This window comes from Artibeus jamaicensis, unplaced genomic scaffold (assembly GCF_021234435.1).
Source record: "Artibeus jamaicensis isolate MK-2021 breed Jamaican fruit bat unplaced genomic scaffold, CSHL_Jam_final scaffold_847, whole genome shotgun sequence".
Classification (NCBI taxonomy): domain Eukaryota; kingdom Metazoa; phylum Chordata; class Mammalia; order Chiroptera; family Phyllostomidae; genus Artibeus; species Artibeus jamaicensis.
The window spans coordinates 28,663,846-28,690,617 of NW_026522057.1; the positions used below are offsets into that span (position 1 = coordinate 28,663,846).

The 26,772-nt window shown below is 53.0% G+C and overlaps 2 protein-coding genes across 2 annotated transcripts; one reads left to right on the forward strand and one right to left on the reverse strand.

Moving 5' to 3' along the window:
* Nucleotides 1–692: 692 nt before the first annotated feature.
* TAS1R1 (taste 1 receptor member 1) lies at nucleotides 693–7,421 on the reverse strand. Its single transcript, XM_053660149.1, is given in 12 exon segments — nucleotides 693–864; nucleotides 1,165–1,189; nucleotides 1,395–1,464; nucleotides 1,467–1,616; nucleotides 2,061–2,141; nucleotides 2,144–2,294; nucleotides 2,296–2,392; nucleotides 2,395–2,738; nucleotides 3,691–3,875; nucleotides 3,878–3,925; nucleotides 5,750–5,911; nucleotides 7,341–7,421. Coding segments are annotated over 12 exon segments (1,566 nt in total).
* On the forward strand, nucleotides 7,380–26,434 carry NOL9 (nucleolar protein 9). Its single transcript, XM_037154249.2, has 12 exons — nucleotides 7,380–7,809; nucleotides 8,591–8,810; nucleotides 9,199–9,326; nucleotides 10,794–10,929; nucleotides 11,048–11,144; nucleotides 11,906–12,003; nucleotides 17,879–18,040; nucleotides 18,453–18,750; nucleotides 19,086–19,197; nucleotides 21,610–21,787; nucleotides 23,022–23,155; nucleotides 23,432–26,434. Exons 1-12 carry the CDS (start codon nucleotides 7,420–7,422, stop codon nucleotides 23,579–23,581), a joined length of 2,103 nt encoding a protein of 700 aa, XP_037010144.2. The 5' UTR covers nucleotides 7,380–7,419; the 3' UTR covers nucleotides 23,582–26,434.
* The last annotated feature ends 338 nt before the right edge of the window (nucleotides 26,435–26,772 follow it).

The following is a 26,772-nucleotide window of genomic DNA, read 5'->3' on the forward strand; positions in this document are numbered from 1 at the left end:
TAGGAAGGGCCTTACCCTAATAGCTCTGCTCACAGGCCAATGAAACTGTGATGAATGGGAGCACGCAGCCCCAAAGAAGCCATTTGCACCTCTCTCCCAGCATTTGAACTGAGTAAATCCACCTTTTTGAGCTCCCACTCTGTGTTTTCTCCGAATTGACTCTGGAGGACAGAAGAGACGCATTCCCACAGGGCTAGTAGAAGGAAATCATGTGGCCCCTGGAATCCAGCTCTGAGCTGAGCCCTAGTTACCTCAATCTGCTCTCTGACCTTGGCCTTACATCTCTGGGTGGCTTATGTTCTTCTTGTTCTGCTGCAGACATGCTAGTGTATGCATTCCGGCCAGGTTTTGTTTCAAGGTACTAGCTGTCTAGTGTCTTGAATCTAGTATCTAGCTGTCTATTGGCATGGACAACAGAGGTATAGCCTGGGAAGGTAATATGAGAACATAGTTATGTCCATTTGGATAAAGAAGTTAAATTTAAAATAAGACTGCATCTGTGGCAGTTGGTTGGAAGCTGTCTAATAAAGAAAGGGCGAGGTTGGCCTGAAGCTTTCAACTGGTTGTTTCTTTTTGCTTGATCAGAATGGTCTGGGCCGATGTCCTCCAAACTATATCCACCTGGGAGCAAAGTGACTGGAGCCCTGGTTCTGGGGTCAGGTGTGCACGCGTGTCACCCCAGGGATGTCCCTTCACCTGCTGTGTAAGTCATTCGCCCGTTCACTTGGGCTCCCACCGCTCTTGTTGAGGAAGATCCCGGCTTCGCAGGGCATACGCTCAAAGCAATAGCCATGCAAGCCCACAATCACTCACTGGCCCCCTTCAAGACAGTCTTTGGAGCACAAAGACATAGACACCTGCGAGAAGCCCCAGTTGTTCTGTAACGGCACGGAGGATCCCAACTCATACGTGGAATGGAAAACAGAATCTGTGCATCCACACCCCTGACTCACTCACAGGGCAAGACCCTTGTTTGTATGAACCAACAGTAACTGGGCATCTTTCTCGTAGCCTGTGCAGTTTCCCTGGCAGGGCCGGTACAGCTATGGCGGCCTGGGACCTGGGAGCCCCTCCTGCCCACATGAGCTGTGTCAGTATGGCCCCCAGGCCCAGGGCCACCCCTAAGGCAATCACTTGTGAGTACACGTCCTCATTAGCTGGCTGTCCTTTCCATGCCACTGGGTTTGGTCTTTTTTTTTTTCCTAAATATTTTATTTATTTATTTTTAGAGAGGGGAAGGGAGGGGGGAAAGAGAGGGAGAGAAATATCAGTGTGTGGTTGCTTCTAGTGTGCTGCTCACTGGGAACCTGGCCTGCAACCCAGGCATGTGCCCTGACTGGGATTGAACCAGGGACCTGTTGGTTCACAGTCCAGTGCTCAATCCACTGATCCACAGCAGCCAGGGCTGGGTTTGGTCTTATTTATGTCCAGCCAGACTGGAAGCCACATGGAGGAGTCAGTGACCTTGTGAAGATCCACCTGGGGCCACTCCAGTCCAGGGCAGTTATGTCGTGGCTGCAGAGGGGATTGTGCAATGACAATTTAAGGACATTGTCATTAAGTGTCACAGTGTCCTCATGCAGAGGGAAGTCCACCTTGCGGGTCTGCTCCAGAAGCTGAAGTAGAAAGTGATGGTGGCGTGACATGATGACACAGACTGTATGTACCTCCTTGACCCTCCTTGACCTTCCCAGACCCTGATAGCTCAGGGAGCAAGTTTCTGGGGCTTTGCTGGGTCCTGTCTGGCAGCTTCAGCCCGCCTGGAAGTTCTGAACCCTTTCCGAGAGCCCCCTCCCATCCTAGGGTGCCCACCGACCCTCAACCAGCCTCCTGATTGAGGGGAGGCTTCTAACAAAGGACCTTTCACAGGTATTTCTAGCCCTGATTCCAGGGCTTAAAATGGGGCCAAGGTTTAGGGAAGAAAACCCTAAGAGAAGGGATCAGCTTTCTACTTGGTTGCCTTGGTCCCCCACCCCCAGCACCTAGGCTGGCCAAGGAGTGGCCCCTGCTTTCCTCAGGAAAGCACCCTGATATGGGTGCCAGGAGCTGGAAAGCTTTACCTGCCAGGGATAGACTCAGTCTCTGGAGCGAGCTTTACAGGCACAGCCCAGGAGCTGGTGGAGGCCATGAGCTACCGGGACATACAAGTTGTCCGGTATAAGTTGTGGGTGGAGCTCACAGAGAATGCTCAAGGCATGGGCATCTTCGGTGCCATGAAAGCCCAGCACTCTCTGCAACACTGGTTGGGGCTTCCCCAGGAGCCCCTGGGACATGCCTTCTGGGCCCTGTTGTCTGTCAAATCCCTTCAGGTCGGGGACAAGCCTCAGCCAGAGGGCCACACCCAGCATCGTGCAGGTGCTCCTGATCCCAGACACCTTGATGTGCGTGGAATGGCCCAGTTTTCTGGGGCGATCCCCACTTTGGCTCTCAGGGTGGCCAGCACCACAGACTCAGAGAACAGTCTGTCTAGCTGCCTACTGAAGAAAATGACCATGATGGTGGTCCTCATTCAGGCCAGGCAGAGGATCGTGCTCTGCATCCTCTGGCTGCCTGGCCGGGCAGAGAAGGACACAATGGCCTTGAAGGTGAGGCAGATACCCCTCTGGTGTCTCAGCCCTCTAGCACCTGCACCCCCCAGCTGCCCGCAGTTACTGTCGCTGCTCACCAGTGAGATACACATACACACCCACTCAAAACTCTGTAACAGCAGCACCATGATCTCCACCTGGTGCATGTAACTGAGAACGATGCACAGAAAAGAGGGTGCTGCCACCTCCCAGTCATCCTCATGCCTGTGGCCTCATACCTGATCTGTAGGGGTTAGGTCCAGCAAGTTCTGTGGCCCCACACTTGACTGAGGGCCTCTTAGTGTCCTGTGCTTGGTGTGGAGACACAGGATGGAGACAGGTCCCCGCCCTGTTTCTCAAAGATAGCACTGCTTGACACATGAGGCTGACAAGTTATATATGGAAAAGGGGGCAGGCCTCAGGGGAGGCTTTTGGGACGGGAGTGGGACTCTGCCTGGTAGACAGAGGGGAGGGGTCACGCCTGCTAAGCAGAGGGAGCAAAAAACCTGTCCAGAGAGTGAAACTGGGTAGTCTGTTCGGGGCCCTATAGGAGCGTCCACTGGGCTGGCAGGAGGTCAGATTCCAGGAAGAAGGAGAGCATGAGTAGGTGTGTCCAGGCAGGGCGGGGGCCTCAGCTGTGGTCATGGCGAGCCTCTAGGGTTTAGGCGGAGGAGTGACATGTTCAGACTTGAGTTTCAGGAATGTGTCCCTGCGTTCAGGGAAGAACAAGTTAGAAAAGGCTCAAGACCAAGTCAGGGAGAACCCCTAGGAGGCTGACGGAGTCGTCAGAGGAGGGAGGCTGGTGGTGTGAGTTAAAGCCGTGGTGATGGTGACGGGGAAGACGGACGAACCTGGTAGAGTTTAGAAGGTAAAAGCCAAGGCCATGGCAACAGCTAACCACGGGGGCAGAAGTTTCCAAGGAGAACGGGTTTTCCCAGGAAGATGGGGAAGCAACCCTTACAGAAGACGAACACTGGGCCAGGGATCCCCAGGGCCAGGGACCTCTGCGACGTGACTGAGGAGCTGCGGCCACCCAGGAGATTAGGGGCCAGACTGCGCACCTGCCCAGCACACGCTGGACTTCAGAAGGGGAGACGGGCAAACTGCTGGGGCTCCTGCTCACCGGGGGCACCAGGAGGGGCTCGGCAGGGCTGCAGTAGCGGCAGCATGGGGTTGGGGGTCGGACCCAGCCACAACCACAGCTGTGGGGGAAGAGTGAGAAGGGTTTCCTTGGATCCTGCTGTGGGGTGTCCCCAGCAGGGAGCGCATGCTCAGAGTGGCATACACATCAGCTGACTCAGAGCACACACATCGTACAGCTCACATCCCAGAGTGACACAGGACAGCAGGCCCGGAGATGTTTATCTCCTCAACAACAAAAGTGCATGGCCCAGAAAAAGTGGCAGCCATGGCTGCTGAGGCTGCTGGGTCTGAGGCGAAAGCCAGGGCAAGGGTTGGGAAGTGTCCGGGCCTGGGAGACAAAGGAATCTCTGAGGTTATCTGTCCAGCCCCTACAACCATGACCTCCTGTGGGCTTCGTCACATACCCGCAGTCCTGAAAACAGGCCTTCGGAGAGGTGGAGGACAACCTGGAGAAATGCACATACCAGGCCCCACCTGGAAAAGCATGTTAGCATTGAAAGGCTCATGGTCCTGGCCCATAGCTCAGTTGGTTAGAGCACTGTCCCAATATACCAAGGTTGTGGTTTCCAGTCCCAGTGAGGTTCTGTAGAAGAATCAAGCAATGACTGCATGAATAAGTGGAACAATGAACTGATGTTTCTCTCTCTCTCCCTTCCTCTCTCACTCCAAAATTAATAAACTAAAAAAAAGCAGGGAGAGAGGTACAAAAGGACTAAATGGTAATGGAAAAAGTCAATTAAAAGTAAGGCTCGCAAAGGTATGTATCAGAGAAACCTGCTGTATTCACCAGGCTTCTCCAGAAAAACAGAACCAATAGGATGTAGAGAGAGGGTTATCTTACAGAATTGGCTCACATGATTGCGGGGGCTAGCAAGTCCAAAGTCTGCAGGGAAGGCTGGAAATTCCCATAAAGTTGATGTTGTATCTTGAGTACAAAGGCTGAATTCCTTCCTTTTTCGGGGACTTTAGTCTTTTCTCTTACAGTCTTCAACTTTACTCGGTCTACTGATTTAAATGTTAACCTCGTTACAGAAATACCTTCACAGCAATGTCTATGGCTGTTGGATCAAACAGCTGGGCACCACACCCCAGCCTGGCTGACACTTGACATTAACCACCATGCCCGCCCCACACTGCTTACCACGTGCTTCTCACCAGCACACCCTCGCATGCCACGGGGGCCTTGCTTCTCGTGGCCTATTTGGGAAACTGCTGGCTGGACCCCAACAGGGGCGCCCTGGGAATGTGACTCAGTCCTGCCCGAAGAGTGTGCCAGCCTGGTCTGCTTTGCAGTCTCTCTGATTTTCCGAAGGGCCTTCCGTCATTTCTGTCACTCCTGCCCTTAAGTCACTTGGAGGAAGCGCAGTGCCTCCTGCCCCTGACAGCCCTCTCGTCATCCCAAGCCAGTTTTTATGTTTCTCCCCACCCTAAATCTTCTTCTCTTCCCTGGCTCTACCTGCAGCTCTTTGGACCAGTCCTCATGAGCCAGAACCTTCCTCCTGGGCCAGCTGTGGGGGGTGCTTCATGTTTAGGGCATCCTGCTGCCAAGCACTGGTAGCACCCCCCAGCCCCCCACATCTGTGACTTGCACAGACTGTAAGCAACTATGTTGTTACCAGAAAAGCACCTGTTTGCCTCTGCCTGGGCTGTGGACTTAATGAAGGCACCAACCCAGTTTAGGTTCGCTAAGCTCCTGAAGCATCTCTCTACTTCCCTCCCCAAGGAGAACCCCACTTGTCATCTGGGAGAGCAAGGAGTCTGGAAGTGGGGAGAAGTGGGGAGGAGATGGCAAAGTGGAGAGGCTACACTTGCTTTAGTCCTTGCTGTCTAGTTACGTCACAAAGCCAGGAAGTAACTGGAAGGGAGCTGTAACACAAAACATTTTAATAATCAGGACAAAATGAATTACAGAGTGGAAGCTGGCCAGAGTGCCTGGGAAGGCCCAGGCAGGGGAGGACTGGAGGGAGTTCAAGTGGGCACCCCAGAGACAAGACCGGCAAGGTCCTCCTGAGGAGGGCAGGAGAGGACCCTGGAGGCACGGATTCCACGAAGTGGCAGTTCTGCTGAGCCTTCGCTGCCCTGTCACAGAGGGTCACTATGGGTCTGTGCCTGTCCTGGAGACAATCAATGTGGAGAGAGGACATGCCTGCACTCCAGGAGGCTGAAGTGTGGCGTGGGGGTGGGGATGGGGGTGTGGGCAGCTGAAAGCCCAGTAGCAGGAAAGGGGAAGCTGTAGGACAGCCAGGTGAGCCACCCCAATGACATGCTGGCCAGACAGTCCTGGGCCCGCACAGCAGAGCCTTGACCTCCGAACAGGTCGGCCGAGACAGACACGGATGGGACTGGAACCCAGGTGTTGCTGACACCAGGCTCTCTCCTTTGGCTTCCAGCTGGTGGTCAGGAACTGGGCTGGGTGATACAAACCTGGCAGTGCTCACTGGCTCCTCTGGATCCTGTGGCTTCCAGTCCAGCCCTTGCGCCTCACCTGGCTCAGGCAGGGAACCCTTACATTTTGGGAGACTGGGGTGGGTGCAGAGGGAGGCAGGGACACACAGTCTCTGGGGACCCTGAGGGACAGAGTATGGAGGGTTGTTATCTAGAGCCGCTGTCACAGGTGGGCACAAGTACCCAGGTTCTTGGCAATTGGGGACAAAGACTTGAACCAAGCACACAGAGAGTTTACAGCAGAAAAAGAGAGAGCAGATTTATTAAGTGATAGTACACTCCGCAGAATGTGGGAGCAGGCCAACTCCCAGCAGAGATTGACCTCAGGGGCTGGAGGGATTCTATTCTTACAGGGCGGATATTTTCTAGCTAGGTTTTAGCTAGTTTTAGCAGAATTTTATTGCGCATGTACATTACTTTAAAGCTACTGCGCATATGGTCTCTCATGATTTTCCTTGATTGGCTAACCGGGAAGGGGGGTCCCACAATGTTAATTTATTATAATATTATTATAATGAAGCAGGGGTCAGTAGGATCTTCTGCGCAGGTGCACTCCATGATTCAGCGCATTTCCAGAAAGCGGGAAGGACAGGTCTTAGGACAGGGTTTCTGTCCTGTATCAATGTCCTTTATCTGAGCCCTGAGGCACCTCCAGCGTTTCCTCCTTCCTGAGTATTTCCTGCCTCACTGCCAGTTTTAGAACCTTTCACATGGGCCTCAGTTTATAAAATGAAACAAGTCTTTGAGTCCTCAGTTTTCTGACAGGGAACTTCCGAGGTTTTTGCCTTGTTATCCAGGGTTGTCCCCTTCAACCCAAAGACAAATGCATGCAAACCGAGAGTATGCAAATAGCTGGGATTTGTTTAAACCGCCTGTCCTAGAACTTTTTTTTTTTTTTCCAGGAAAAAAATTATCCCAGTTGGATGGATTTCCGGAGAGGTGGCCCGGGACTCGGGGTTGTGGACCTGGCTGTCACTCTGCAGGCGCCCGGGTGGGCTTTTGCATAATGTAAAGGCAGGCCACAATGTGAAATCGCCGGGTCGGTGGTCGCCAAAACGCCAACCTCAGGGGCCCCGCAGGCCCGCGGGAGCCTTGGAGGGCACAGCCGCGTCTCCGGTGCGCTTCCAGAACGGTCAGCAGTCAGCGCCCCCGGCGCCCGAGGCGCCCGCGACTCCCAGGCCTCACCTTCCGGCCGTCTGACCGGCCGAGGGGCGGAGCGACGAGATCTCGCGAGCTTCCGGGGCCGCCCGCGCCGGCGCCCAGCATGGCGGATTCGTCGCTGATGCAGAAGAGGGGTCCCTTTCGTTCCACGTGGGCGCGAGCCCGCAAGACCCGGCCCCAGCTCATCCTCAGCCGTCGGCCCCGCCGCCGGCTCCGGCTCCGGCTCCTGCGCTGGTGCGGCCGGAGGCGCCTGCGGCGGCGGCTGCTGCAGGCCCAGGAGACCGGCGCGGACTGGCGGGCCGGCACCTGCCTGGTGTCGCGCGCGGCGGCGGCCCGGAGGCCCAAGACTGCAGCCCCCAGCCGGGCCCCTAGCCCGGCTCTCAGCGGGGCTTCGGACGAGGAACCCGCCCCGAGTGCCCCCGCGCCGCTCCCAATCCCCCCTCTGCGGCCCGCCGGTCCTGGCCGCGCGTTGCTGCTGCTGCCGCGGGATCAGGTGAGTCGCGCCAGGAGAGAGCCAGGACGCAGCCCCGGGGGTCGCATGCTGGGAGAAGGCGGTGTCCCCTCTGCGGTTCTCCCGCCTCCCTTCCTCCTGGCGGCGGTGCTGAGCAGAGGATAAGAAGGTCTCTGCCGAGGCTTATCTAGACCTTCAGCGCAGAAAGAGACTTTAATGGTAAAGGGACTTTAATGGTGCGTACTCATGCCAGTCTCTGCGTGTTAAGTGTTTTGGGTGTATGAACCCATTCAATACGCCCAGCTCACATGGGGTCATTACCGCTATTACTATGAGTTTACGAGGAAGGAACTGAGGTTTAGCTTAGGTAACTTGCCAAAAGGAACTCAGTAGAGGTAGAACCAGGATCCGAACCCACGAAGCCTGGTTATAGCCCCCCCTCCCACTCTTCATTTGGATTCTAGTGTGGGAGGTCTCCCTCCAATGCAGGAGGAAAGTGAAAAAATCCACCAACGTGGAGACTTGGCAGGCAGTGCGCCTTTTGAAGGCAAGAACCAGGAGGACAGCAGAGCAGGGTTCATGGGACCCCCTTGATTTCTATGTGTCCGTATTCACCAGCTGTATCGGTAGCTGCCGGTGGGTATGATCTTAGGTCCAAAACATCACGTGCCTGATAGTCACCTACTACAATGTATTGTTGTTTAGAAATGTGCCACGTTTTGATATGTGAATAGTAATTAAGGTCTCAGAAAATTTCAGCTATTGGTAACAGAGTCTGTAATGTTATTTTTTCTTTCTTCCTCCCCCGCCCCCCCCCCCCCAGGGTTTTACCTTTAGTGGCATCTGTCGTGTGACTTGCCTTTATGGCCAGGTGCAGGTGTTGGGTTTTACCATTGGCCAAGGCCAGCCTTCCCAAGATGTCTTCTCCACCTACACCCACTCTCGCCTCGCTATCAATGCGGCTCACTACTCGATGCCGGAGAAAAGCAAGAAGGAGATGAAAAGGGAAGCCCGAACCTTGCTCAGAGCGCATCTTAAGCGGGGTAAGGAGAAGAACTGGGTGATCTACTGAGGGTGTACTGTGACGAGGCTAAAAACTCTTAGTCCTGTACTGGGTGGCCTAGCATTGCAACTCTGCTGTCTCTATAAGCCCTCACCAGGGTCCTGAGAGTGAAACTCTTGTTTTCACCATTTTACAGATGAGAAGAGTTGCCCAAGGCCACACAGCTAGTAGGTGGCAAACCTGGATTGACTTCTCAGCCCAGGTGTGTTCCCGTTATACAGTGTGGCCTCCTGAAAAAGACTCAAACATAACTCCTGCCCTCAAAGAGTTTGCAGTTTAGCCCAGGAAGTGGTAGTCGAACAGGGCACCGAGTTCAGTGGAATTGCTGTTCCACTGAAAAGTGAGGCGGTTGAATCTTCTCTCTACAGATGACAGATGTTGGCTGATGAAGAATTTCTCCCCTCTGTGCTCCATTGTGATGTTAGAAAGGCTGAAAACCTCCACCGTGAACTTCATAACCAGCCATCCAGGGCTCTCTTACGTTTTCCTGCAAGAGGTAAACCAGTTTTCATTCAGCGTTTTACCGATTACTTTCACCAAAACAGTCACGTTAAACGACTGTGTAGGGTGTTCCTCTCGAAGTCAGTCTGCCTGGTTGTGCTGTAGGTCGTGCAGGTTGTCATACATGTGCACAGTCAAAGGAATCTGTATAGGAAGGTATTTCCTGAGAAATGTTCCCCTCCCCTGCTAGTTTCATTTCCCAGCAAAAGCCGTCATTTCAAACTAGTTGAGGGAACGGCTTTTGGCATTTCTGTAAATGGTTTTCTTTGTGTCTTGGTTTATTAACTTGAGATAGTGTAATTTTTTCTAAACTGATGAGTAATTTCAGTGCATTTCTGCTTTTTCTCATCTATTTTCTCACCTATATATTCTGCTGGCCGTGTTATTAATTTCCTAAAGTCAAGTTGTTACTATAATTGCCTCCCATGAGACAATAAATTGAATCTGACCCGTAGGATTATTGGACAGACTGGATGGTGAGGTACGAGGAAGAATCAAGGACTAACTAGGCTTTTCGGGCTGAACACCTGGGTGCTTGGAGTTGCCATTCACGGAGATGGGGCAGCTGCAGGAGGGGCTGTAGATGTGTCGACTTTGCGATGCCCCTTAGATGTGGAGGCTGGAGTTGGAGAGAGGTTGGAAATGGATGGAGCTTTCAGCAGAAGAGGGTTCCAAGGCCTCCGGGGGAGATAATGACAGCAGGGGAGCTGATGTAGTTAGAAAGGGGGGAGCCTGAGGCACCCCCGAGAACCGGCTCCAGGAGCCCGAGAAAGCGTGGGCGTTGACCTGGGAAGGGAGGGCCTGCTCCATTGTTTTCTAGATTCTGGAGCTGCCGCAGGACGTCCTAATGCCAGGCACATCTCATTCCTTTTATGATGACTTTGTCCTTGGGACTGATGAGTTGTGGTCCTGGAGGGGTCCCTTCCTCAGTCCTCTTCCGCACGTGGCCTTGCCCTGTCCAGTGGCCTTGTCCTGCCCAAGCCCCACCTGCTTCTGCTGGGACGAGGCTCCTCCATTTCTCAGGCCGCTCTCCACGGTTTCCTGGCGCTTCTGCTGGAGCGCCATTGGACTTCATGGACCCTGCTGCATAGTTCTTTGTCCTGTCGCTTTGTTTGGGGTATCGCCTCGACTCTCTTCCAGATCACCCGCCTGCTCTGTGACCGCTCTTCTGTTGCATTTTTCTTTTGGTGCTCACTTTTAAATTTCCACACAGTTTCTTTTTCTCAGGAGTGTCCCGCACAGGAAGTAGCATCAACCATGAAAACAGACATGAGGTGACTAGGAAGAGAGGCGACAGGCCTTACTTACCGAAGGGCTGGCTTGGGAGGTTCAGGAAACGGGGGGTGAGGTCAACTTTACCTTTTGCGGCTCACAACCGTATGAGGCGTATTAATTCAGAACTGAAGGAAAGAAAGATGCATTTGTTTTCACCTTTCCTAAACACTTACATTGTTGATTTCAGAGTCCCACCTTCCAGATTAACACCGAGTACTTCGCCCTGAGGTCTGTTGGCATTAGAAGGGAGAAGAAGAAAGCCGGCCTTCGTTTAACCGAGAGTGTCCTTGCAGCCCTGGAAGAGTTAGTTAACGTCTCTTGTGGTGAGTGGCACGTTGATGGATTCGAGTATTTTCCACCAGAGCCTCAGATGATTCCCGTGTGTGGTCGGAGTCCTAAAGCTGGTGCTCATTCTGGGCTCGATGTTTGTCTCACCTCCAGAGGAAGTAGATGGCTGCCCCGTGATTCTGGTGTGTGGATCGCAGGACGTTGGAAAGTCGACATTTAATAGATACCTGATTAACCAGTTGTTAAATAGGTAAGAGTGTTTTTCTTGTGTTCACCTATTGCCAGATTCGGGGCACAGAGTAGTTTTCATTTAAGAATCTACACGGGAATGCCTCCTGACTTTGGGCAGAGAGTATTTACGACTTTGGACCAGGCTGCGCATCTGAGTGATGGCATCCACTGTTTTACTGCGTCCCTGAGGGAGGGGACGGTGTCTCAGGGTGCACTGGCCGTGCCTGTCCTTGAGCTCGTGGGAGCCACTCGCTGTCAGAATCTGTGTTTGTCCATGTCCAGAGATTCAGAATAGGCATACATTTTGCTGCTGTTTTTATTTTTATGTTTCTAAAGATTTTATTTATTTTTAGAGAGGGGAGGGAAGGGAGAAGGAGAGGGAGAGAAACATCAGTGTGCAAGAGATACATTGATCTGTTGCCTCTCTCATGCCCCCAACTTGGGGACCTGGCCCACAAACCAGGCATGTGCCCTGACCGGGATTGAACTGGTGACCTTTTGGTTCTCAGGCTGGCACTCAGTCCGCATGGAGCCACCCCAGCCAGTGCTGTGCTGTCTTTTAAAGGTCAAGTTTGAGGAAAGACGAAGTTGTACCATATTATGAGCGGACACTGTGACCCCAGCACATGTTCTGTTTATGCCTTTTTTTTAATATGGACTGAGCATTCCACCGAAGAGCCTGCCTAGGGTGGCTTATGACTGCACCACACAAACCTTTAAGGTCTGTTGTATGCTTTTGACGTGGCGAAGCGAGCTGAGGTTTTTCTTTTACGTTTTTAGTATCCCCTGCGTGGACTATTTGGAATGTGACCTGGGACAGACAGAATTTACTCCGCCGGGGTGCATTTCTTTACTTAACATTACAGAACCGGTTCTAGGTACGTATTACGTATTCTTTAAATGCCATGGTGTTACAAAGCACGAGAGTAATGACATTTAACAAAAAACTAAAAAAAAAAATGAAAGTATAAAAAATAGATGTGAACGGCCCCCTGCCGAGCCCATGGCCCTCCGAAACGGTTACCCGGCCTCCAGACGTTGGAAGACGAGCTGTGACGCCGTCCAGGGCTCCGTCTTAGTAACTGGAGCTGCAGTTCCCTTCGTCATGTGTAAATCGGAAGCACACCTTCCTTTAACACTTACGTCTTATTTAGCCCTCCACAGTGATCTAACTGGGAAATTAATAATGGTACGATACTATTAACTAAGCTATAGATTTTTAAAAATTTTTAGAGAGGAAGGGGAACATCGATATGTGAGAGATACATTGATAGGTTGCTTCTCTCATGCCCTCATCTGGGGACCTGGCCAGCCATGTGCCCTGACTAGGAATTGAACCGGTGACCTTTCGGTTCACTGAGCCACACCAGCCACGCCTAAGCTATAGATTTTATTCAAAATTAACCAGTTATCCCGCTAATCTCTTTTTTCTGGTTCAAAATCCAAACCAGAACTTCACATTTTTTTTTTACGGGAAAATATACATAACCTAATACTATTTTAACCATCCACGCACGTGCAGTTTACAATGTAGTGGCGTTAAATACGTTCACAGCATTGTGTAACCATAAGAGTGGTTAAGTTTTGTACCTAAAACTTGGTCGTCACCCTGATCCGAGATGCCGTGCAGCGCTCTTGTCTGCAAGGCACACACTCCGTCCCCCAGTATGTGCCCGAGACCGCGGGCAGCGCCAGAACTGAGGGCCGCCCTGTTCCCTCCTGTGCACACCTGCACGTGGTGAAGTCCGCAGCTTCTCTTAGGCGCGACCATCACCAGCAGCATTACTCCTGTGCTTCGGACTCAAATAAGGGCTGGCTGGACACAGGCACTGCGGTACTTGGCGGCCAATTTGAAAACTAAGTGCCCAGCGGGTAGGTGTCCTGTGTGGTGCGGATGTGCTGGACACAAAGGGACGATTAATGGGGTGGGGCGACATTTCACCACGCCACTCAGGACAGTGTGCCCTTTAAACTTGTGAATTGCCCTGGCTGGTGAGGCTCAATGGATTGAGCCTAGGCCTGTGAACCAAAGAACTGAGGTTTGATTCCCAGTCAGGGCACGTGCCTAGACTTCAGGCCAGTTCCCAGCAGGGGGCGCACAGGAGGCAACCACACATTGACATTTCTCTCCTCTCTCCTTCCCTCTGAAGATAAATAAATAAAAATTTTAAAAAAGTCTTTTAAAAAACATGCCACATTCTTTATTTAAAAAAAACTTGTGAGTCGTTTAGATCTGGAATTTTTCATTAGATATTTGCAGACCGTGGTTGGCTGCAGGCAGCTGAAACCACAGAAAGTGACGCCGAAACAAGGGGGACCTGCGTCAACACAGGACTCCCCGTCCCTTCCTCCCTCAGCCCCTAGGAACCTCTGCCCTACTTTCTGTCCCTGTGCAGTTGCCTGGACTGGGTACCTCCTGGAAACGAAACCCTTCCGTACTTGTCCTCAGCATAACGTAGCCCGTGTCAAAGCTTAATGGCTGAGTGTTATTCCGTGGTATGTGTATGTCACATTTTGTGTATCCGTTCAGCTGCCGTTGGGCCCTTGGCTTGTGTCTCCTTTGTAGCTGTTTTGAGCGGTGCTGCCCCGAACACTGGTGTCTACGAATCTGTTCAAGCCCCTGCTTTTTCGCTCCTTTTGGATTGGGTTTGCCGGGTGGTTTGGTAGTTCCGTGTCTAACTCTAGAGAAACCGCCAGTTCTTCACAGCGACCGCACCATTTTACTTCCATCAGCGGCGAGTGGGGTTCCAGCGTTCGGCTGAGCTGGTTACTTCGACCTTAGCCGTCTGTTTCGATGCAAAGTTCTGTTTCATTGTGCTTTTCATTTGCATTTCTCTAGTGACTAATGATGTTATACACCTTTTTGCACGCTCACTGGCCATTTGTAGGTCTGTTTTGGAGAAGTGTCTATTCAAGTCTTTTGCCCATCTTTGAGCCGGGTTGTCTTTATTGAGTTTTAGGAGTTCTTTATATATTCTGGATATTAATTCTTTATCAGATATGATTTGCTAATATTTTTTCTTATTCTATAGGTTGTCTTTTCTTTTAATTGACATCCTTTGATGCACAAACTATTAATTTTTATGAAGTCAATTTATCTTTTTTTCCTTTATTGCTTATCCTATTGTTGACATATCCTCCAAGATGTTGCCAAATCCAGTGTCATAAAGATTTTCTGTAATATTTTCTTCTAAGGGTTCTGTAAGTTTCAGCTTGAACATTAGGTCTTTGATCCCCAACTCCCAGCACTTCCAGCGGGGAGAACGGTTTTCTTGTCAGGCAGCCAGACAGGGAGGCCTGAGAGGAAGCTCGGACCAGCCTCCCTGGTCCAGATTTCCAGGCCAGTTCCAGAACAAGCAATGCGGAAGAAGTGGTGCGGCGCGTTCTATTAACACTTTAATTGGGGGAACTTGGTCATTTATGGAAGGGGGCTTCAGCATCAGATCTTCCTGGACTACGGACCCTCTGTTTCTGAAAGGGTTCTGGTGTCAAGTTCCCGTCTTGTGTGGGTTCCTTGGTTCTGTGGAGGGGCAGGGGATGCTTTGGTTCTAGACACAGCTGGAGGTCCAAGTCCTGCCCTCTGCTTTGGCTGAGTGACTTGTGGTTTTTGTCTGTCGTCTCTGATCTGATCCACTTTGGAGTAAACTTTTCTGTACAGCATAAAGAAAGACTCCAACCTCATTCCTGTACGTGGGGCGTCCAGTTTTCCAGTCAGTGTTTGTTGAAAAGACTCCTCTCCTCATTGAATGGTCTGAACACCTTTGTTGCAAATCCCTTGACTGGATGTGCGAGATTTTCCCTGGGCTCGGTTCCGCTCCATCCACCCCCGTGTCCGTCCTTCCCCCAGCACCACACTTGTCCGATTACTGTAGCTCCGTAGCAGGTTCCAGGTTGGGCGATGTGAGTCCTCCAACCTGCTGCTTTTCCAGGATTGTTTGGGCCTGGCCAGGTGGCTCAGGTGGCTGGAGCGCCATCCCACTACGCCAGGGTTGCGGGTTCAATCCTCAGGGCACGTACGAGAATCAACAAACGAGCACACGAATGGGTGGAACAGCAAATCCACATTTCTCTGTCTCTCTCTACTCCTTCCCTTCCTTCCTTTCTCCAAAGTCAATAAATAAACATTTAAAACAATTAAAAAAGAAAGGCCTTTCAGGAGCCCTGGCAGTTTTGTTTCCGTTTGAGAACCGGCTTGTCCGTTTCTGTGGAAGAGGCTGTGACCACGCTGGTCCGGGCTGTGCTGAGCCTGTGGCCGCTGTGCGTGGTGTTGTCCGCTGCCCACGACCAGGACGCGTTCTGGTTCCTCGTGTCCGCTTTAATTTCTTTAAATAGTATTTTGTGGTTTAAATCTTTCATCCCTTGGTTAGGTATAGTTCTAAGGATTCAATTATTTTAGCTGTTAGTATAAATGGAATTCCTTAACTAATTTTTTCTCAGATTGTTCATTGCTGGTGTATAGAAACATAATTGATTTTTTGGTGTGTTGATGTTATTCTCTGGAACTTTGCTGAATTCCTTCATTCTAGTAGCTTTCCAGCAAATTCTTTGAGATTTTCCATATATAAGATCATGTCACCTGTAAATAGTGATAGTTTTATCTCTTCCTTTTTAATTTTGATGGCTTTTACTTCTTTTTTCTTGTCTAATAGCTCGGCCAGGACCTCTAGTACACTGTTGAGTGCGAGGAAGCATCCTTCCCTTGTTCCTGATCGTAGAGGGCAGCCGTCCGATCTTTCGCCATCAAGTATGGTGTCAGCTGTGTTTTCCTGGTTTTTCCTGGGTCCGAGAAGTTGGCTTCTTCTCCCAGATTGTGGGGTGGTTTTAACATGAGAGGATGTTGGACTCTGTGTCTGTCGGGATCATCGTGTGCTTTTCGTTCAGTTGACTTTTAAAAGGCAAATGGCATTGTGTTAGGTCGCTAGGTATGTTAGAGATTCAATAGACTGTCAAGAGGAACTCTTAAAACATTTGCATCATGTTAACAGCTTGATCAAAAAATAATTGTTAGGCTTGGCTCTTGGACTGGCTTCGTCGCCTTCCCCTTTTTACCTTTTCTCCAGTCCATTCAGTGTTTTTCCATTTTTAAGCCCTTAATATTTCTTAGCAACTTTTTTTTTTTTTAGAGATTTTTAAAAATTTGTTTCTCTTTAGAGGGGAAGGGAAAGATGGAAGAAGAGAAACATCAATGTGTGGCTGCCTCTTGTGCATCCCCTGCTGGGAACTGGCCTGCAACCCAGGCATGTGTCCCAACTGGGAATTGAACTGCGATCCTTTGGTTCGCAGGCCCGCGCTCAATTCTCTGGGCTGCACCAGCCAGGGCTAAGCCCTTGTATTCCAGTAGGTAAATCTCAGAACGAGGACACTGCTGCGTAGTCACAGCACCAGCACCAAGACCAGGGCAGCAGGCGTGTTGCTCCAGTGCCGCCCTCAGGCTCGGCCCCGTCACCCGAGCAGGCCCAGTGTATCGTCAGGACCGTAGTCTCCCTCAGTTCGGAACACTTCCTCCAGCGTTTCTTACGTTTTGTGACCTTCACAGTTTTGAAGGGCACAGTTACCGAGCGTCTCTCATGATTGAATCTGGAAGTGGCGCTGTGTTCCCAGGACACCACTCGACACAGCGCCTGGTCGTTCTCTTCCCGGAGGCGTTAGTCCTGCTGCCTCGGTCGAGGTGTGTCTGCTACGGTGTCCACGCCAACCGGGCCAGGGTGCGCTCCTGGGCGCTGTTGCTGCTAGCCCCCCTCGGTGGGCAGAGCCCCTTGGCAGGCAGAGCCAGAAATACATGCCTGTTCACGCCCTTGCGCGTCATATGTGTACGTGTGTGTGCTCACTCACACCTGTATCTCTTCCGTTTACTAAGAGCCCTGAGTTTACGCCATTGTTCCAGTTCTACTCTGACACCCGGGTCTCTAGTCGGCTGTCCCCCTTCCACATTGACAGGTCTCTTCCCTGATGACAAGAATTTTGGCTACGGTTGCTCTCAAAATGTGTACGTAGTCGCTCAGTCCCTGTGTATTTGTTCCACCCCTTGATGACCCAGGCCGCTCGCAGCTGTGGCCCGCCCATCCGAGGAGTCTCACCAGCTCTGTCTCAGGTGGCCCTGCACCGACCACATGGACCAGGACCCTCACCCTGCCAACTGTGTTGTCACACGGTCCTGGTCACCTGCCCGCTGAGGGTTCTGGCCTGGCTCCAGCCAGAGGAGACAGAGAGTGGCCTGGGCTGAACAGACTGGGGGTCTCGTTAGAGAGTGTGAGCTCCAGAGGTGACTGGGTGCCTTAGTTGAAGCCTGGCTGGCATGTGCCAGCTGTGTGACCTTGAGTCCCTCTCAGTGTCCTCATCTGTGAAAGTGCCAGCTACCTGGTAGGGTTTTAATGAAACTCAGACTGTGCAGCACGCCTGGAACATAGTGCTGCATTCCTGCGAGTGATCGCTGCTGTTACTAACCGCCCCCCACCAGAATGGGAGCCCTACGAGGAGGGAGACGTTTGTTGTGTTCGCAGAAGTGACCAGCATGTGGTGGGTGCTCGGTAAATGGTGAATGAATGGCCTCACCAGGCCATAACGGGAGCTAACTGTGCAGCTAAAAGGGAGCCCGTCTGTTACGAAGTTGAAAGTTTAGCGTTCCGCCCGTGGCGGCACATCTGCTTCTGGTGGTGAGTGGTCTCGGATCCCCCGGGACGCTCTGTCACGGAGCACGGCTGACCTGCCGCCTTTTGCATAGTTGGGTTCCCCCTCTGATCTCTGTCTTCTCAGGCCCGCCCTTCACCCACCAGAGGAGGCCTCAGAAGATGGTGTACTTCGGGAGGGCTGCGTGTAAGAACAGCTGTGAGCATTACATAGAGGCGATTAAGTACGTGTTCAGCTCCTGCAAGCGAGAGTCCCCTCTTATCATCAACACCATGGGCTGGGTGACAGGTAAGCCCATGGCGGCACCTCAGGCAGGAAAGGATGCGCGGTGGGACTGAGAGGGAGCTGTTGGCCTGTGGGCACTGCGGCTGGAGCCCGGTTTGTAGGAGATTCTCCTGGCCGATCATTTCTACGATTTAATTTATCTTTAGAGGGGAAGGGAAGGAGAGAGGGAGAGAAACATCAATTGTGGTTGCCTCTGGTGCATCCCCTGCTGGGAACTGGCCTGCAACCCAGGCATGTGCCCTGACTGGGAATCGAACTGCAATCCTTTGGTTCGCAGGCCCATGCTCTATCCACTGAGCCACACCAGCCAGGCTGGCCGATCATTTCGTTGTCTCAGAGTAAGCGTCCCAGCCGTCTGCGAGCAGGTGGTGCAGCGTTGGCGCACTAACCGCTGCTGTCCTCTGCTGCCTCTCAGATCAAGGGCTCTCGCTGCTCGTGGACCTGATCCGACTGCTGTCCCCCAGCCACGTCGTCCAGTTCAGCTCCGTCCGGTGCAAGCCCATGCCCAGCCTCACCCCTGACTACGTGGACGGCGTGGACGGCTTGTACACAAGGAGCAAGTCCAAATGCAGAAACAGAGGGTTCTTCCTGGCCGAGTTTGCAGAGAGTTTGGAGTTTGGTGACGAAGAAAAGGAGAGTCCGGTTGTCTTTCCTGGACACAAGCTGATATGTGTCCAGTCGGACTTCGTGTTCAGAAAAACTCCAAGAAACAGGTGAGCAGGCCACCGCGGCCGGAGCGGCCTCTGTCCTCTGCTCTGCAAACGCGGTACGTCCTCTGGAACGGCCCAGGTCTCCAGCACGGCCGTCTCTGTGCGGAGGACAGCGGTGGTTTCCCAGTGGAAACAGCCAGGTTGGCTCCAGCTCTGGCTGCCGGAGCTTTGGCTGGGCCAGTCTTTGCGCTTCCTGTTTGGCCATCGGGTTTGCAGAGGGGTGGGGCGTGCACAAACTGAGGTGTAAGTGTCATCTGTGTAATGACTCTGTTTCCGAGTCGCGGGGTGGGGACCCGAGGGGCGCAATCTCTACTTACCTCCTCGTGATTCCTTTCCAGAGAGTCGCATAACCGAGTTCTTCGGGACTTGGCGGTGTTAGGTTACCTCGGCCAGCTGCAGAAGCCAGTGCCGAGGCCGCTTCATCCCCTCCATGGCCTGACCCCCTATCAGGTAGGGCCTGAACTTGGGCAGCGGTCAGCTTTGTTTTGTTTATTTGGTGGACACTTCTATGGCTTCCTGTGTGCCTGGTGCTCTCCTAACCACTCCGTAACCCTTCTCTCATTGAACCCTCAGAACCTGCCGACAGCGTGGGTTCGGTGACTGTCCCCTTTTGGCAGGACGTGGCAGAGCCTGCGTCAGACCTGGACAGTCGGCTCCAGGGCCCGTGCTCCTAACTGCTGGGCTGTGCCAGGCACAGCTCTGGTCTGAGGCTGGTTAAGAGTGCTCTGCCTGCCCCAGAGGGGCCCAGGACTAAACCCAGGCCATCTGGTTCCAACACCCTGCCTCCGAGCTATGTGGGGCTTGGTCACCGTCTGTGGGGCAGAAGGCAGTGCCGGCCCGGTAGAGAGGCGGGCGGAATCAGCGGGTGCTCACAGTGGCGTAGCGCCTGCCCCCAACGCCCCATCGCAGTGACAAAGCCTTTCATGCTGTGTTATCGTTAGAAGTGGGTTCCAGCCCAGGAGTGCTTGCATCTCTTGGTATTCAAGCTCTTAAGAATTATTCTGGGAAGAAACCACCCGAATGTTTGGCTTCTGAAGATGGAAGAATAAAATAGGAACAGGTTGCATTTCTTAAGTGCTTACCCTATGCTATGCTGTGCTCTGTTCTGAGCTGGTATTTACTCCCTTTTTCTTTTTTTTTTCTTTTTTTAAAAGATTTTATTTACTCATTTTTAGAGCGAGAGGAAGGGAGGGAGAAAGAGAAGGAGAAAAACATTGATGTGAGAGAGAGAATGTCGATTGGTTCACACCCACAGCTGGGGACCTGGCTCGCAACCTGGGAATGTGCCCTGACTGGGAATTGAACCGGTAGCCTTTCGGTTAATAGGCTGGCACTCAATCCACTGAGTTATACCAGCCAAGGCCTAAGTTGGCTCCTTTACTCACAACAGCCCTGGTATAACACCCATTTTACGGATGATAGGACCAAGGCCAGGGACACTGAGTCAGCCGGCCCGTGGGATGCAGTGAACACGTGGTCTGTACTGGGGAGCCCAGAGCGCCCCCCGGTGCTGTGCGGCCCATCTGGTATGCAGCCCGCACTGGGGCCAGGTGCTCCGCTCAGCTCTTGCCATCCAAGTACTAATCAGGCCCAACCCTGCTTAGCTTCCGAAATCAGACGAGATGGGGCGAGTTCAGGGTGGTGTGGCTGTAGACTCCGCTCAGCTCCTGATGAGACATGGCTTGGTGACCACGTGGCACCCTGAGGGTAATGCTAGTGTGTCCCCAGCTTCCAGCATAGAGGACTGGGCCCCGTCAGGTGGATGAGACAGGCCCGAGGCCCCGCAGGCCACAGCAGTGGGCCGGGACCTCAGCGGGCCACCCGAGCCTGAGGGCGGGGCTGGCTGTGGGCTTCGCTTGTCCCCACCGGAGAGTCCGAGGCGGTTCGCTCGCTGGAGTTTTGCTCATATGGAGCTGCTGTGTAACTGGAGTTGGGACTCACCTGCCAGTAATGTAAACTGCCTTTCGTTATTTCAGATGTGTTTGCAACACGTAAATAATATGTGTAGCAAAATACTTTCCTCCTTTCAGCATTCGAAATTGCCCAGAAAGTTACATGTTAATGGTGGTTATTTAACTTCTGCTCCGGGAGCGGGATCCATTGCTCTTAATTCGATGTGTTACTTAGGGAGGGATGGTGGCTGTCTCATGAAAGGATTTGACTTTTTTTTTTTAAGATTTTATTTATCTTTAGAGGGGAGGGGTAGGAGAGAGGAAGAGAAATATCAATGTGTGGTTGCCTCTGGTGCGTCCCCTGCTGGGAACTGGCCTGCAACCCAGCCATGTGCCCTGACTGGGAATCGAACTAGCGACCCTTTGGTTCACAGGCTGGGGCTCAATGCACTGAGCTACACCTGCCAGGGCAGATTTTGGTTTTGTTGTGCTGGAGACTTCAGGCGTCTTCAGTCTCGCTCGACTCTAACTCCTCTAGGATATCTACAGACTTGTGTCTTTGTGTCTCTTCAGCCAAGAAAGTTCCAGGCATGAAGTTTAGATTTTTAGCAAGTCAGTGGTACGCAAGAACGTGGCATAAATTTCTTAAGTTCTTTGCGTTAAAGCAGTAAATTCTAAGTGAACGCTGGTGGGTGTTTCCATTCACTTCTGATACTTTTTGGAGCAGTTTGGCAGACGTACCTTGGAGAGCTGGCTGGAACTAAAGCAGGCAGAGGCTGGTAAAGGATGAAGGGGGTCGTACATGTGACGGGAGGTTCGACTTGGGGCGGTGAACACGGTGCAGTTCACAGGTTGCGTATCGTGGAACTAGCTGTACACTTGAATCTCTGTAGTTGGATTAGCCAGTGTCACCCCAAAAAATTTAACCAGAAAAGGACTTAGTAGAGGGAGACGTACTTTGGTTTTCCAGGTCCCTTTCAGCGCCGTCGCCCTGCGGATCATCCACTCTGACGTCGCACCCACCCACGTGCTCTACGCCGTCAATGCCAGCTGGGTTGCTCTTTGCAAGATCCTGGATGACGTCAGGGGGTACGCAGACGGGCCCATCCTGCTTGCCCAGACTCCAGTCTGCGATTGCTTGGGGTTTGGTGAGTGAAACCTGCCTGCAGACCTGCTGCAGCCGACTCACTTCCCCAGCTGTGGGCGTCTGGCCTGGGCCTCAGGGCTGCGTCTCCTGGAGTGGCCCGAGAGCCCCCTGCTTCTCCTGCCAGCTCCCTTCAGTCTAGGGTTCCCGAGGGCCCGGCCACAGCCTCCTCACTGGACATGTGTTCTCCAGGCCACCTGCCCCACCACTGGGGCTCTGAGTCCAGTGTCCTGCCCACTCCCCGTAGCATCGCTCCAGCCCGGCCAGGCCCCTGCCCCAGGTCCATGTGCCCTGTGCACCTCTTTGCTTGGGCGGCTCTCGGGCATCTGGGACATAGGTCCAGAACCGAAGTCCCGACGGGTCCGTACACCGGAGGTTCTCCCTGAATCTTCTCACCCCATCCCACCTGCCACCCCATACTGCTTCCTGCTCCCTTGGGTCCTTCAAAGGGCCCTTCAAAAATTCACACTGATGTTCGGGCCAGACCCTGGGTCCTCCCTGGCAACCCCTGCCTTCTTTGTTCCACACGCCCGACCCACTAGCAGGCCAGGTAGCTTCTCTCTCCTGAACGTCCACTCTTCCCTCTCGTGTGCCGGTGTGAGCACCATCATTCTGCACTGGACACTGGAGATGCTTCCTGCCTGGACGCCACACCTGGAAGTGGTCTGAGCACACACGGTGGTGGCCCGTCCTGACGTCCCGGCATTTCCATAGCGCAGGTCCAAGTCTGGCCGGGCCTCACAGCACCACGCCCACCTCGGGTGACCGTCCCTTGGCTCATGATGTCAATAACCATCAGTGAATGTTTCTGGAAGGGTGACCCAAACTGAGCAAAGTCGTTAAGCAATTACACATTTCTGATTTATACAATACTGGACTTCCCAAGAGTTTCAGCAGAAGTTGTGTCGCTTTGTACAGACCATAAGGAAGGAATTGGCGGTGGGAGAGGCCGAGGCAGCTCTGTGTCCCCAGTGGACTGACTGCCTTCGCTGTGGGGCCGTGGGTGAGACAGCCTGGGCTTTGGCTCCACGGCCAGCACGGTGCCTCGCGGCTGATCAAGGACAGGCGCACGAGTCTTCTGATAGTCACATGCTCCGTCTCCTGCTGCCTTGCATTTTCAAAGCAAACCCCAGTTGAAATCGAAGCTCTTACTTTAAAAGCTGCTCTTCAGTTAGGAGTGGCGGGAGGTTTGCTTTCTTGCAGAAAGGGCAATTTTCCTGTGTCCTGTTGTCTTCCAGGGATTTGTAGGGGGGTCGATGTGGGGAAGAGGCTGTACCACATCCTCACTCCCCTGCCCCCGGAGGAGCTCCGGAACGTGAACTGTCTGCTGGTCGGAGCCATCTCCATCCCGCAGTGCATCTTCAAGAGCCAGGTGGGTGTGGGCGAGGAAGAGAGGGCCCAGAGTCGGGGCGAGGGTCACGGCACAGGCCACTGCGGGGACCTGCCTTTCTCAGAGGGAAACGCCACACCTACCCCCTCGTGCGGCCTGGTGTGTTTGGCGGGTGGAACGGCTGGAGAGGGCGGTCACCATCGTGCTTGAGCCACTCTCTCGAAGGGCCCGCACCCAGACTCGCCTTTACCACGTCCTCGGTGGGGGCGGGGCGTGGACGGGGCGTGTTTCCACGTCCTCTCTGTGTTTCCGTTTCAGCGTGGCCTCGAGGGAGCAATACCCTACATCACGACAGATTACAACCTCAGACTTCCTGGCGCCTCCGGAGAAATCGGAGCAAGAGAAACCGAGGAAACCGGTAAAGAGAAACAACACTCAAAAACTAGACCCCGTCGGAAGTCGGACTGATGTTTCGAATCGGGGAGGAAAGCTTGACTCTGTCTCCAGCCCGACACCTGCAGACTGCCGGGCTTGTGCCGTTGCGACAGGCGCCGTCACGTCACGGTGTTTCCTGCGTAACTCCTGGAAGTTTATAGTCGTCGAAGTCCCTTCTTAAAGCGACGTGACCCAGTTTTGCCCTGGTCTGCTGTATGGCTCACCCTGCGTGATGTTTTACTCTCTGGAGGGATGGGCGGTGAGGAAAAGGTTGGACGCCGCTGAAACAAAGAATACAGTCGATTCCTCAGAAAGTTCTTCCAGGACCTGGTTGTTGGAATCTGGACAAAAGTAGACAGACGGGGCCCACAGGAACGCACCAGGAGGAAGGCAGGCTGGGCAGCAGGATCCAGGCACGCCGGGCTGCGGAGACGCTCCCCGGTCCTCACCCCGTGATGGCTGGCGGGCGCAGGAGCCCACTGGAAGGTCTGCCTGCGGTGGGTCTCGGCCCCCGTGGTTGTTCCTGTCCCCTGACCCTGTGATGCCGTCCGGCTTCTCTCCCATCCCTGTGGGTCAGGCATAGAAGATGGTGTCTCATCTCTAATCAGGGGCTGATGGGAAAGCTCGGACCCCAGAGCCCTTCACTGTCTTTGTGGGTCCGATGGTTTTTATGCTGCAGAAATTGCCCTCAAAGCCAGGAAACCTGTCCCCAGGCCTCTGAAACTAGATTTGTGCTGACTTCTCACCTGAAACTAAAGATGCAGCCCGGGCAGGACTGGCCACCAGGAGTCTTGGAAGAGGCCTGGCAGGGCTGCTCTGGGAGAAGGGCTGGCCCTGCATTTGGCTGGACCTGAACTTGCACACGCGCATAGCTCTGCACCAATGAGTGTTTTGTCCTGAAGCTCACGGCTCCTCGCCCTCCGGGGTTGGAGTGGGGGTGCTGAGCAAGGAGGAGCACGGCGGGCGGTGAGATGCCCCTGAGGCATCTCAGGGTGTTCTGAATTTCAGCTCTCAGCAGATCACGCCGAAGGAGGTTATCAGCATGTGCAGGTTTTAACATCTGGGTCCGTGGGAATCATTGATCACCATTGCCTCTACGGCCCGACGTCCGCCTGGGAGCCCTGGTCACTCCAGGCTGACGGTATTCTACAGACCATTCAGTCTGACTTCAAAGTTGCCTCTTTTTTATATTTAAGTTTACCTTGTACATGTTTTCTGTCTTGGCCTTGCAGAGAACTTCGAAACAATCTCCTGCCATCCACTCTTTGCTCCTTCCCCAGTTCCTTGCGTCTTCATCATAATAGTCACTGTAGGCTATTGGCAGCGAATCCCAGAATGAAAGTGCTGCTCTGTCAATTGCCTTTCCTTTAAGTCCAGGCTTGCCTTTAGCCTCACCTCCTGCTGGGGGTTAAGGATGACCTCTTGCTTCCAGGGCCATCTGGAAAGAAGACAGACATCGCCACTAGAGGGAGCCGTCAGCCGCAGTCAGAGGGCCAGACCCTCCAGAGCGGGGCCCCAAGCCTGTGTAGGCCTTTCTCAGGGGATTCAGAGGTCCTGGAGTTGGGGCTCTGGCCAGCTCCAGGAGTGCTGGTGAGACCAGCAGCAGGTGCCATAGACCTGGGATGTCGAGTTGGTGATCCTCGTTGACGGGTTCAGCTTGTTCTCTCTGCAGTCTGTGTGGTTCAGGTCGGGTAGGCGTGAGTCTGCATTGGAGTTACTTTCAGTCTCGTGTGTGATTTCCAAAGCAGTACATGCCTATCGTAAAGAAATTAAAAACCGTGTGACTTAGAATGTGAAAATCCTGGGTCGTTGACTCTTTAAAGTCATGTCTGTTAAAGAGGTCCTTTTACAGAAAAGGGAGATAGGAAAATGAATGATGAGACTCAAGTTCTAGGGCTCATTTTATAAACAAAGTTCATTTGTTCCCACTTGTCCCCATTAGGTCTGGCGGAGGGCGCCCACGTCCCCGCTGAGACCCCAGCCTGGAAACTGAAGATTGGAGACGGGGGAGGGGCAGTGCCCTGGCCTCCAGCTGCTGTGGATGGTGGTTTGTGGGAAATCAGGATCTGGGTGGCTTGTGGGAGGGGACAGTGGGGGTGACCAGGCTGCAGGCTGAGTCCTTTGGTGGGTGACTGCCTACCCTGCCTAATACTCGGCTGTCTGCCTGGCAGACAGTGTGGGGACCAAGCGACGTGGCTACAGGGTTCCTTTGTACCAGATGGCGAATTTTTTTTTTAATTGTTTCATTGGTAGGCTTCTTTTTTAAAAGATTCCCACTCGGCAGTGGAGTGAATGAGACAGTAGGCTCTGGGGTTTGAGCTCTGAGGTCAGATCCCGTCTGGACCTCGGAAGGCAGGTGGCTGTGAGGGACCTGGGCCCTTTCCCCACCCCTGCCTGCGCAGTGCCTGAGGCCGAGCCATACTCCAGGGCGTGGCTCAGTGGGTGGCCTGTCCTGGTCCCAAGGCAGACTCCCAGAAGGCAGGGACCCAGACAGAAATGTTCACCGTCGCATGGGGACAGAGCAGAAACTCAATGTTGGGATCAGAAACCATCTTACCTGCCCCACCTCTGGGCAAGCGCACCTTAAAACTGGCCTTCCAGCTCCAGAGCCACAGAGAAGTGAGTTCTTCGGCTCCCGCTGGTGGCCTGTCCCCGGGAGATCACCCTCATCCTCCAGGCAGTGCTTTCGAACTGGTGTTACCCGTCCACACGTGTAGGAAATGACCCTGAAGCCCGCTGCCGCCTGGTGACCGCTTAATGGCCTGATTTCTCGTCTGGTATTTTTGTAAATTGTGTTTTTTACATCAGTGTTCTGCTGTATATGTGGTTTTCTGCTGGCTTTTTCCATTCAACATTATTTTGTATCATTAAATATTTTTGAGAACATGAACTGGTGTCATTTCATTACATACGTAGGCCGTTTTGATCCAGGAGATTATTTCAGTGCTGCAGAGAAATGGCAGAAACACTGGCCTGAATTAGGCACGAGGGGATGAGGGGCTCGGCGCACCTGCGGGAGACAGGACGCCCGGCAGACGCCTGTGCCTCTTTCCACTGCAGCACTGACTGCAGCGGCCGTTCAGTGTTTCTGTTTGGGCCTAAGAATGTGGGTTGAGAGCGGATGCCATATCCTTTCCGGCCTGAGAGTGTATTAAAAGGAAAAAAGTTGCTCCCGGAAAATTTCAAATCAAGAAAGGGGAAAAAAAGGGCCAGAGTTTCTGCCT